The 13,475-nt window shown below is 33.9% G+C and overlaps 1 protein-coding gene across 2 annotated transcripts in view; it reads left to right on the plus strand.

The window, feature by feature from the left end:
* The first annotated feature begins 776 nt into the window (after positions 1–776).
* Positions 777–13,475, plus strand: part of LOC128648207 (coagulation factor XI) — a 93,570-nt gene continuing 80,871 nt past the window's right edge. The window contains exons 1-4 of one of the 2 annotated variants that reach the window (XM_053700852.1): positions 777–797; positions 2,073–2,131; positions 7,247–7,406; positions 10,919–11,025. In XM_053700852.1, coding sequence (XP_053556827.1) covers positions 2,074–2,131; positions 7,247–7,406; positions 10,919–11,025 — 325 coding nt within the window. In that variant the 5' untranslated portion in view covers positions 777–797; position 2,073. Of the gene's footprint in view, positions 798–1,268; positions 1,355–2,072; positions 2,132–7,246; positions 7,407–10,918; positions 11,026–13,475 lie in introns of those variants that run through there. The other variant, XM_053700851.1, reaches the window with a different exon arrangement.

The raw sequence follows: 13,475 nt of genomic DNA on the forward strand, positions 1-13,475 counted from the left end.
CCCCCCCATCGTAGCAGTGGAGCGGTCCTGGGGTTTATAAGAGCCCCGTGGAAGTAGCTCATCCTCTGTTCTGTCCCTGCAACCACAAGGCGAAGTTCCCTCCCTCCCTCCCCTTGAGGCTAGGAATTCAATGCTGGTGGGCGGGGGTGCTAGTTTTTTCAGTAGGTTAGGTAAATGGGTACCTCCCTAAAGAGGCGGGAGAGAGTTTGGGGAGATGTACCTGGTGATATGCCAGTGGAAGGTACAGCTCTGTGGGCAAGCAACCCAGGTTATGGGGTTTATTGTGTTAATGAGTTAAAGTATTTGTTTAATATGTTATATTTTATAAAAGATTTAATAAATGCGGGCTACGGCCTTTATACCCACTTGTGTGTCTAGTATCATTTAAGCGGAACGTATTCATAGTATGGGGTCATGATTGTTTTGTTTTTGTGTCATAGCATTTAACAGTTATCTGCAATAAAGTATATGTAATATAACCTCAAGGAACACATGTAACCAGAATAACCAACAACAAAAATCTGGATGTACAATGCCTTCTACATAATATTAGTTTCAATTGATTTGCATGACTACAGATTTTGTTTCAAGCTAGTTGATTAATTATCTGACCACTTTATCTGTATGCATGTTAAAGCAGCCAGTGTGGGTCAAATTAACAAACTGGTAGAACCCACAAAATGAACTGGCAGCGTTTAGCCTACTTGGTAATTATCACATCATACCAGCACATTTTGAAGTGATTAGTCCCACTTTTCATTTTGGAAAGAGGTGCCTAGTTCTCTACTCTGAATATGGTAAGTAGATACTGTGCTTGCTTGTTCCATTGTGGGGTAAAAATGTGGAAACTGTTTTTAAGAGTAAATGTGTCTAAATATAAGTATGTGTAAAACATATCTGGTAAATAAACTTTTAGAACAAACCATCAGAAGATTTTTCATACATGCGTTTGCTATAAACAGGAAATCAATGAGTGAGCATATCAATCTCCAGTAAACACAAAAATAATTGTACAAACGTTAACATAGTATAGAGTATTGCTAAAATGTTTAATAGTAATATATGATATACAAAGAAAATGAGCCATAAAGACTTTCATAAGGGGAACACTTTCCCATTATTCAGCAAAACTGCAGTATGATACACATTTTACCAACTTTTATTTGCAGTGCTGTGCTATCTCTGACCACAGGTATGTTATTTCAACAATCTTTTGAACAGCAAATATTGAACTTATCCCTTAGTCAGTTAAACATTGTCTGCATATTCATAGGATACTTTTCTATGGAAACAAAAATCTTGGACAGTACCAGCTATCCAATTCTTTTGGAATATATCTGCCCAAATAACCCAGGTATATATTTTATGAATAATTATAAAAATGGAAAGATGATTTCAAGAAAATCATATGTTTTTAAATATCTATATATTTTTAAAAGTTTAGTTAATATTTATTTAAAAATGTAAATAAGATAAATGATTGAACTGATATAACTAAATGTATATTCATATACCTATAGTTAAAGCTCTCTCTCTCTCTCTCTCTCTCTCTCTCTCTCTCGCTCTCACTCACTCACTCACTCTCTCTCTCTCTCTCTCTATATATATATATATATATAAAAATACATAATATTGTGGGTATATTCTAGTGTTCTAAATTGTATTTGTTTGTGTCAAATTGTGTGTAAGTATCTCTCTATATATATTTATATATATTTATATATATATATATATATATATATCTATAAAAGACATATATATATGCACAAACACACACACACACACACACACACACATATATATATATATATATATATATATATTCTTATTAAAATATATTTTGGGTACATTGTAGCGAAATAAATTAATTATATATGTAAATATCTATATCTAAATCTATCTATCTATCTATCTATCTATCTATCTATCTATCTATCTATGCATGTATTCTTATTATAAAATATTATGGGTACATTATAGTTGAATAAATTGTATTTGTTTGTGTCAAACTGGATTGTTAATGCGTGTGTGTCTTGTCAGTGCTAATCGTTTAAATCTTTTTGTTCTTGTAGAATGGCCTTTTATTCGATCACAATATGCTGTTTTGTCTTATTTGTTTCAGTGTCTGGAGGTGAGTATATTATTAAAATAAAAAAGGTGCTCTTATAGATATTTACTGTGTTCTTTTTTTAAATTTAAATCAATAAAAAGTTTAAGATTATATATCTGAGGGGTACCTCACATTTATATGATTTTTTGTTAGTTATTTTATGCTTGTAGAATAACATGTATTTTATAATGGCACATATTGACTTACTGAACAATGTATATATGTTTTTAAGAGCTAAATACAGTATAAAATACTTAATAAAACAAAGTGAATAACTGTAAACAAAATATTATATTATATTTGATTATTTTCAGTTTTCTGTATATTCTATGGTAGAATAAATTACATGTATAATTTAGTAAGTGATCCTACTTTATAATTTAACATCTAAATCACCATGTTATTAAGAGTAATACCCCGTGTAATGCTTCATGCTGTAGTCTTCATGACCTGGTCAATATATATAAACGTATACAAGATTTACAGGAAGAAAGACGAGCACTAAAATAAAAATGATAAAATTAAGATAGTGCTTGAAATACATGCGGTGCTGTTGTTTTCTTTAGAGTGTAAAATTAACCATATTTAAAGGATTACTTTCTGTTATAATTTTTAAGCTAAACAACTAACATATTAAAGTTAATAAACATTAATTAAAACCTACTGACCTATATTTTCTCCAAAACAAAGTTTCATAACGTTCTAAAAGTTATATCTTTTATTCGCCGATGATGTCACGTTATCCTGCCCACTATTTTCAGCACTGAGTGTTCAAAATACTTAAACCAATAACTTTGTGTTTAAAGCGCCATTTTGAAACCTAGGTATTGTAAACGGATTGGTACAGAGCAAAGGATACCCACGGAGTGGGTTTGGAAAACAATTAAATTTGCAGACAAGATTTCTGATATACGGTAGAGATATGTTAATGAAATGCTATTGATAAAAAGCGTATTTGGGCTAGTTAGTTAGTAACAGGCATAGAAAATATTTACTTACAGTGGCCCTTTAAACACAGATCACTGTTCAACAGACCTCCAAAAATGTTTCCCCATTAGTTAAAAGTATAAATAAATATGTATATAATATATAAATGAATCAGTACCTTGATGTTACTGTTGCTATTTGACCCTTAGTTAGGTTGCGCTTATCAACTCACTACTGAAATGACCATAACATGTAATATAATTGCAGAATCAATAAATGGATAATAATAATTAAAAAACAAACAATGTAATAGCACGTTCTCTGAAGTTTAAATGAACAGTAGATTTTTATTCTGACAAATTTGACAGCCATCAGCCAGTCACAGACTCATTTACATATACACTGTGAATTCTTGCACATGCTCATTTGTAGCTGGTGCCTTAGAAAGTGTGCGTATACAAAGACTGTGCACAATCTGATAATGGGAGAACATTGGAAAGTCTCTTAAAATTGTGTGCTCTATCTGAATCATAAAAGTTTAATTTGGAATTGAGTGTCACTTTCACAGTATACCAGCTCTTAAGCTGAGAGGTCCAATCCTTCAGTCATGTTCTGATCACCTAACTTTCAGGTAGATTACAAGTTATGCGCGCTAGAGGGTTTGTAACGAATGCAACAAAAGTTGCGTTATTTCACCCACCATAGCGCTGCCATTACAAGTTTTGAAACAGCCGCCTTGTGCGTGCAATATGGTTGCGTTGAGCTTCATACTGCACAAAATACAAGCGCTGCTTGGACGTGCTTGTGAACGCTTTCACCATAGACATCAATGGGGAGAGCGGGTTGGAAAAAAAACTAACACCTGCGATTGCGGAATGAAAAGCTCCGTAACGCAGCCCCATTGATGTCTAAGGGGAAAAAAAAGTTACGGTTAAACCTAACACCCTAACATAAACCCTCATAATCTGCTGCCTCCGACATCACCGACACCTACATAATTTATTAACCCCTAATCTGCAACTCCTGATATCGCCGCAACCTAAATAAATCTATAAACTCCTAATCTGCCGCTCCCGATATCGCTGCCACTATACTAAAGTTATTAACCCCTATTCCCCTGCAACCCAACATCGCCCACACTATAATAAATATATTAACCCCTATTCTGCCGCTCTCCGACATCGCCACCATTAAATAAAGCTATTAACCCCTAAACCTCTGGCCTCCCACATCACTACCACTAAATAAACCTATCAACCCCTAAACCACCAGCCCCCCATATCGCAACAACCTAAATTTAACTATTAACCCCTAAACCTAACCTTAAACCTAACCCTAACACCCCCTAACTTTAACATAATTAAATAGAGCTAAATTAAAGTTACAACTAAATAATACATATTTAAAACTAAATACATACTTACCTGTGAAATAAAACCTAAGCTAACTACAATATAACTAATACTTATATTGTAGCTAGCTTAGATTTTTTTTTATTTCACAGGTAAGTTTGTATTTATTTTAACTAGGTAGACTAGTTAGTAAATAGTTATTAACTATTTACTAACTACCTAGTTAAAATAAATACAAACTTACATGTGAAATAAAACCTAAGCTGCCTTACACTAAAACCTAAAATTACAAAAAATTAAAAATCCTACCATTACAAAAAATAACAAATGAAATTATCCAAAACAATAAAAATGATTCCTATTCTAATATCCGTTAAAAAAAACCCACCCTAAAATAAAAAGCCCTATAAAAAGCTCTATAATAAACTACCAAGGGCCCTTAAAATGGCCTTTTATGGGACCTTAAAAGGGCCCTTTGTAGGGCATTGCCCTAAAGATAACAGCTCTTTTCCTACAAAAGAAAAACAAACACCCCCTAACAGAATACAAAGCACCACCCCTGAAACACACAAAATAAAAATAAAGAAAAACCTAATCTACCCATTGCCCTGAAAAGGGCATTTGTATGGGCATTGCCCTTAAAAGGGCATTTAGCTCTTTTTCTTGCCCTTAAAAGGACATTTAGCTCTTTTAAGAAATGACCAACCCCTAATCTAAAAAAAACCCCACCCAAAAAAACTTAAAAAAAAGCTAACACTAACCCCTCTTTAGGTACTCACAGTTGCTGAAGTCCCGCTTGAAGGATCTTCATTCCAGACGGCTCCATCTTCATCCAGACGGCTCCATCTTCATCCAGGTGGCATCTTCTATCTTCAAAATGGCGCCGCCGGGATGAAGATAGAAGACGCCGCCAGGATGAAGATAGAAGATGCCACTTGGATGAAGATGGAGCCGCCGGGATGAAGACCCTTCAAGCGGGACTTCAGCAACTGTGAGTAACTAAAGAGGGGTTAGTGTTAAGTTTTTGAAGGTTTTTTGGGTGGGTTTTTTTAAGATTAGGGGTTGGGCATTTCTTAAATGAGCTAAATGCCCTTTTAAGGGCAAGAAAAAGAGATAAATGCCCTTTTAAGGGCAATGCCCATACAAATGCCCTTTTCAGGGCAATGGGTAGATTTGGTTTTTGTTAGAGTTAGGTTTTTTATTTTGGTCGGTTGGTTTGGTGGTGGGTTTCACTGTTGGGGGGGTATTTGTATTTTTTTTACAGGAAAAAGAGCTGTTTAACTTAGGGCAATGCTCTACAAAAGGCCCTTTTAAAGGCTATTGGTAGTTTATTGTAAGCTAGGGTTTTTTTTATTTTTGTTGGGCTTTTTTATTTTTATAGGGCTATTAGATTAGGTGTAATTCTTTTTTATTTTTGATAATTTCGTTTGTTTTTCTCTATAATTTAGTGTTTGCTATTTTTTGTAATTAGTTACTTTGTAATTTTTATAGTAGTGTTAGGATTTTTTTAATGTGTATTTTAGTTTTCTTTAATTGGTAGTAAGTTTAATTTTAGTTTAATAGTTATATTTGTTTAATTGTTAGTTTAAACTTTGACAGGTAAGTTTTAATTTAATTTAAGATAGGGAAATTGTAATTTTAATATAAAGTTAGGGGGGCATTAGGTTTAGGGGTTACTAGTTTAAATTAGTTTATTGCGATGTGGAGGGCTTTCGGTTTAGGGGTTAATAGTCTAAATTAGTTTATTGCGATGTGGGGGCTTTCGGTTTAGGGGTTAATAGGTTCATTATAGTGGCGGCGTTGTTGGGGAGCGGCGGAATAGAGGTTAATAACTTTAGTATAGTGGGGCGATGTGGGCGGATGGCAGATTAGGGGTTAATAATATTTAAATAGTGTTTGCCATGCGGGAGGGCGATGGTTTAAGGGTTAATAACTTTATTATAGTGGTGACGATGTCGGGGAGCGGCGGAATAGGGGTTAATAAATGTTATTAATGGCAGCGATGTCGGAAGCGGCAGATTAGGGGTTAATAACTTTAATATAGTATTTGCAATGTGGGAGGGCATCGGTCTAGGGGTTAATAGGTATTTTATGGGTGTTAGTGTATTTTGTAACACTTTAGTTACGAGTTTTGTGTAACAGTTTTGTGGCGCAAAACTCATAACTACTGCTCTCAGATGGCGGTACAGATCTTGTCAGTAAAGGCTGCAACGCAAGCTTTTTAGCCTCATCGCAAAACTCGTAATGGCTGCACTATGGAAGTCCCATGAAAAAACAAAATTTTTACGAGTGCGGGACTGACAATGCGTTACAGGCTAAAAGGCTTGCGGTATAACTATACCGACATGATTTGTAATGGCTGCATTGCTTTTTTAACGCTGAAATTACTATTTTTGCAGCGTTAAAACACAAACACAAAACTTGTAATCTAGATGTTTATTTTTACTTCCTTTGAGAAAACAATATAGTTTTCTTGGATGCAAAACAAACAAAAAATAGAAAAAAAATGCCACATGGGCCACTATACCTGTATATCTCCCATATGCTAGCGTTCTATAAATGAATATATATATATATACACACACATACATATATAAATTAATAGGTTAATAATTATGAAATAAAATTGGGACATAGCTGAGACCTTGCAGTTGAAGAATAAATATAAATCATAGTCCAGTATTATTTGTTGTTGGTAATTTTCTAAAAACAAGAGTTAGTACTTTATTACTGCAGTCAAAACAAATTATGTAAATAATAATAAAATAGTAAATTTTGCTAAAGAGTCAATAATTAAATACTTCTTTGCAGTAATAATAATGATATTATGTATAAAAAATTTTTTTTTTCTTTTCAGAATGTATATCAACACTGTTTCAAGATGTATATTTTCAAGGAGGAGACTGTAGTTCTGTGTTTGCACCAGATGTTGGATATTGCCAGTTAGTTTGCACATTCCACCCAAAATGTTTGATGTTTTCTTATCTACCAGAAAGTTGGCCATCCCAAAATGAGAGGTATGCTTAGTTTAATACAGGGGTGCCAAACATGTTTTTATGTAGAGAACTAGTCATTAATTTAATTTAATAGGGAATAAATGAGTGTAAATGTGATGTGTATGTGACTACAAATTTACAACATTTACTTCAAGAACACCATTTTTATTTTTTACATAAGTTTTAACAAGTGCAGCAAAAAAACAATAAAAATAAAACAAAAACTTGGTAGTCATGAATTGGCCCACATACTTATCTTTATTTGTTAAATCAATCAATCAATCAATCAATCAATAAACTATACTCTGGGTCATCACTGTACTGCTTGGATTTATGGCCTGCAGTTAGGGTATTTAATACATTATTTTTCCTTTGAACCCATGGTATATTAGCTGGTTCATATATCTTATTTATTTCTTATTAAAATAACTTTAATATTTATCTAATGCCCTTTAAATAAAATAAAAAATGGGAGCATGGGAACATGAGATTTTTTTTTGTAGATTTCCACCGATTTGGGCATATACTCTCAAAAATGTTAGCCACACCTGTAGCATAAATGCATTATTCGTAATCCACTTTGGAACAGATTTTCTTTGATTCATTTGAAAAAAGAATATTCAACCACTAAACATTAAACTATGCATGTGAAACAAATGATGGGAAAGAGTAAGGCTGTGCTTTTCACCTATGTCACATTAGTTATATTGGCCTCTCAGGGGTGGGCAATTGATTGTGACAATGGTGGGCAACTGATGCCAATGACAGCAGTTGATTGCCTTGCAGATCCAATCCTTTCTGCTGAAGTTGGAAAAAAATGTCCATATTTTACACTAAACAATTTGTTTTGTATGATTTTGGCATTACATGAGCATTGTGCCTGTTTTTGCATGAATATAAATATATTGACATGTTTATTGCAGGCTGTCTTTAAATTAAAATACATTTATATCTTTTTTTTTTTTCAATTACATTTTTTATTCAAGTTTTTTGTATGAAAACAGTATAACATTCAAAACAACACAAGTAGAACTTATAGAGTGCTGCATGAAATATCCGACATATCTTCCAAGATATAAAGTCTATAGATTTCTCTTTAGATGAATAGTCCATTTGTATCTTGCTTTGGTATAAAGTGGAAGGTTGTATTACATCCATCATACTTAAGATATAACATGCAATATGGTTTCCTTAACAATTAAAATTAAAGTAAAACAGCAACAGGGAATATTTTCACCTACTAATGAAATAAAATAAGTCACCAATTATGTATATAAAGGTTAAGTTGCTCACGAGTTGCTTCAATTTATGTAAGATGTCAATGTACCTACTTTCTAGTTATGACATATAGAACAGCCAATAGAATGCGAGCTCAATCTGATTGGCTGATTGGATCAGCCAATCCGATTGAACTTGAATCTGATTGGCTGATTCAATCAGCCAATAAGATTTTTCCTACCTTAATTCCGATTGGCTGATAGAATCCTATCAGCCAATCGGAATTCAAGGGACGCCATCTTGGATGACATCACTTAAAGGAAACTTCATTCGTCGGGTAGTCGACATTGAAGAAGGATGTTCCGCGCCAGAGGTCTTGAAGATGGAGCCGTTCCTCGTTGGATGGATGAAGATAGAAGATGCCGCTTGGATGAAGATGTCTGCCGGTCTGGATGTCCTCTTCTGCCTGGATAGGATGAAGACTTCTGCCGCTCCGGATGTCTTCTTTTGGTCCATCAGTGCCCGGCTGGGTGAACACGGCTCAAGGTAGGGAGATCTTCAGGGGGGTAGTGTTAGGTTTATTTAAGGAAGGTTTGGGTTAGAGTAGGGGTATGTGTGTGGTGGGTTGTAATGTTGGGGGGTGGTATTGTGTTTTTTTTTACAGGCAAAAGAGCTGATTTCTTTGGGGCATGTCCCGCAAAAAGCCCCTTTAAGGGCTGGTAAGGTAAAAGAGCTGTTAACTTTTTAAATTTAGATTAGGGTAGGGAAATTTTTTTATTTTGGGTGGCTTTGTTATTTTATTAAGGGGCTTAGAGTAGGTGTAATTAGCTTAAAATTCTTGTAATCTTTTTTTCTTTTTTGTAATTTAGTGTTTGTTTTCTTTGGTAATTTAGTTTAGTTTATTTAATTGTATGTAATTGTAGTTAATTTATTTAATTAATTTATTGATAGTGTAGTGTTAGGTTTAATTGTAACTTAGGTTAGGATTTATTTTACAGGTAATTTTGTAATTATTTTAACTAGGTAGCTATTAAATAGTAAATAACTATTTGATAGCTATTGTACCTAGTTAAAATAAATACAAAGTTGCCTGTAAAATAAATATAAATCCTAAAATAGCTACAATATAATTATTCATTATATTGTAGCTATATTAGGGTTTATTTTACAGGTAAGTTTTTAGCTTTAAATAGGAATACTTTATTTAATAAGAGTTAATTTATTTCGTTAGAATTAAAAAAAATTAACTTAGGGGGGTGTTAGGGTTAGGGTTAGACTTAGCTTTAGAGGTTAATACATTTATTATAGAAGCGGCGAGGTCCAGTCGGCAGATTAGGGGTTGATACTTGAAGTTAGGTGGCGGCGATGTTAGGGAGGGCAGATTAGGGGTTAATACTATTTATTATAGGGTTTGCGAGGCGGGAGTGCGGCGGTTTAGGGGTTAATACATTTATTATAGTGGCGGCGAGGTCCGGTCGGCAGATTAGGGGTTAATAAGTGTAGGTAGGTAGCGGCGACATTGGGGGGGGGGAAGATTAGGGGTTAATAAATATTATGTAGGTGTCGGCTTTGTTAGGGGCAGCATATTAGGGGTTCATAGGGATAATGTAGGTGGCGGCGATGTGCGGTCGGCAGATTGGGGTTAAAAATATTTATTATAGTGGCGGCGATGTGGGGGGGCCTCAGTTTAGGGGTACATAGGTAGTTTATGGGTGTTAGTGTACTTTAGAGCACAGTAGTTAAGAGCTTTATGATCCGGCGTTAGCCCAGAAGAGGCTCTACCGCTCACTTCAGCCAAGACTCTAAATACCAGCGTTAGGAAGATCCCATTGAAAAGATAGGATATGCAATTGGCGTAAGGGGATCTGCGGTATGGAAAAGTCGCGGCTTGGAAGTGAGTGTTAGACCCTTTCCTGGCTGACTCCAAATACCAGTGGGCGGTAAAAAGCAGTGTTAGGAGCCCTTAACGCTGCTTTTGATGGCTAACGCCAAACTCTAAATCTAGGCGTAAGACTGCATTGTAGGGCCCCCATCTGGGCAACAGAACCCCATCCAGGCTTAGGGCCCCCACTCCACAGGGCTAAGGCCATGGCCCCCACTTCACCGACCTTTAAATGTGTATTCACTGGCATCTGTGCTAGCTACGCTTCTGATTATTTGCTGTCTGCCCCAGCTTACAAACACTAGCGTAGCTGCTGCAAAATAATTGTAAATACCCAAGGAGTTGTGGTCCATCTGTGCTGTAAGATAAACTTTCAGACCTACCTTACACCACAAAAATATCCAAATTATTTTATATTTTTATGTTCCCATAGGTTTGCTTGCTTTCTAAAGGACAGTGCCACAAACACTCTGCCAAATGTGACTTTACCTGGGGCAGTATCTGGGTACTCATTAAAGCATTGCAGAAATCAGATCAAAGGTGAGTTCTTCTATTGTATTTACTGTCTGAATCATCACAACGACAAGCCATTAAATACATTTAAGTATGACAAGATATAATAGCAGTTGAAAGCATCGACAATAGATTTTCTGGTAATATAATTACTTTCCCCTCATTTGTCCTCCTGTACCAACCCTAAATACGTGTGTTATATCCACAAATGTGCTAACCCTAAATACATGTGTCCTAAACACAAATATACTAACCCTAAATACATGTGTTATATAAACAAATGTACTAACCCTAAATGTATGTCCTATACACAAATGTACTACCCCTAAATACGTGTCCTATACACAAATGTACTACCCCTAAATACGTGTCCTATACACAAATATACTAACCCTAAATACATGTGTTATATAAACAAATGTACTAACCCTAAACACATGTCCAATACAAAAATATGCTTAACCTAAATACATGTGTCCTATACACAAATATACTAACCCTAGATACATGTGTCCTATACACAAATATACTAACCCTAAATACATGTGTTATATACACAAATGTACTAACCCTAAATACATGTCCTATACACAAATATACTAACACTAAATACATGTGTTATATACACAAATATACTAACCCTAAATACATGTGTTATATACACAAATGTACTAACCGTAAATATGTGTCCTATATTGAAATGTACTAACCCTAAATACGTGTCCTATACAAAATTGTACTAACCCTAAATACATGTGTCCTATAAACAAAAATACTTAACTTAAATACATGTGTTATATAAACAAATGTACTAACCCTAAATACATTTGTTATATACACAAATGTACTAACCCTAGATACATGTGTACTATACACAAATATACTTACCCTAAATACATGTGTCCTATACACAAATGTACTAACCCTAAATACATGTGTCCTATACACAAATGTACTAACCCTAGATAGATGTGTCCTATACACAAATATACTAACCCTAAATACATGTGTTATATAAACAAATGTACTAACCCTAAATACATGTGTCCTATACACAAATATACTAACCCTAGATAGATGTGTCCTATACACAAATATACTAACCCTAAATACATGTGTTATATAAACAAATGTACTAACCCTAAATACATGTGTCCTATACACAAATATACTAACACTCAATACATGTGTTATATACACAAATATACTAACCTTAAATACATGTGTTATATACATAAATGTACTAACCGTATATATGTGTCCTATACACAAATATACTAACCCTAAATACGTGTCCTATACACAAATGTACTAACCCCTAAATACATGTGTCCTATACACAAATATACTAACCCTAAATACGTGTCCTATGCACAAATGTACTAACCCCTAAATACATGTGTCCTATACACATATATACTTACCCTAAATACATGTGTTATATACACAAATGTACTAACCCTAAATACATGTGTTATATACACAAATGTACTATCCCTTAATACATGTGCTATATACACAAATGTACTAATCCTAGATACATGTGTACTATACACAAATATACTTACCCTAAATACATGTGTCCTATACACAAATGTACTAACCCTAAATACATGTGTCCTATACACAAATGTACTAACCCTAGATAGATGTGTCCTATACACAAATATACTAACCCTAAATACATGTGTTATATAAACAAATGTACTAACCCTAAATACATGTGTCCTATACACAAATATACTAACCCTAGATAGATGTGTCCTATACACAAATATACTAACCCTAAATACATGTGTTATATAAACAAATGTACTAACCCTAAATACATGTGTCCTATACACAAATATACTAACACTCAATACATGTGTTATATACACAAATATACTAACCTTAAATACATGTGTTATATACATAAATGTACTAACCGTATATATATGTGTCCTATACACAAATATACTAACCCTAAATACGTGTCCTATACACAAATGTACTAACCCCTAAATACATGTGTCCTATACACAAATATACTAACCCTAAATACGTGTCCTATGCACAAATGTACTAACCCCTAAATACATGTGTCCTATACACATATATACTTACCCTAAATACATGTGTTATATACACAAATGTACTAACCCTAAATACATGTGTTATATACACAAATGTACTATCCCTTAATACATGTGCTATATACACAAATGTACTAACCGTAAATACGTGTCCTATACAGAAATGTGTTAACCCTAAATACGTGTCCTATATACAAATGTACTAACCCTAAATACATGTGTCCTATACACAAATATACTTATCCTAAATACATGTGTTAAATACACAAATGTACTAATCCTAAATACATGTGTTATATACACAAATGTACTAATCCTAGATACATGTGTCCTATACAAAAATATACTTACCCTAAATACATGTGTCCTATACACAAATGTACTAACCCTAAATACATGTGT

Source organism: Bombina bombina, chromosome 2, assembly GCF_027579735.1.
Source record: "Bombina bombina isolate aBomBom1 chromosome 2, aBomBom1.pri, whole genome shotgun sequence".
In the NCBI taxonomy this organism is placed as follows: domain Eukaryota; kingdom Metazoa; phylum Chordata; class Amphibia; order Anura; family Bombinatoridae; genus Bombina; species Bombina bombina.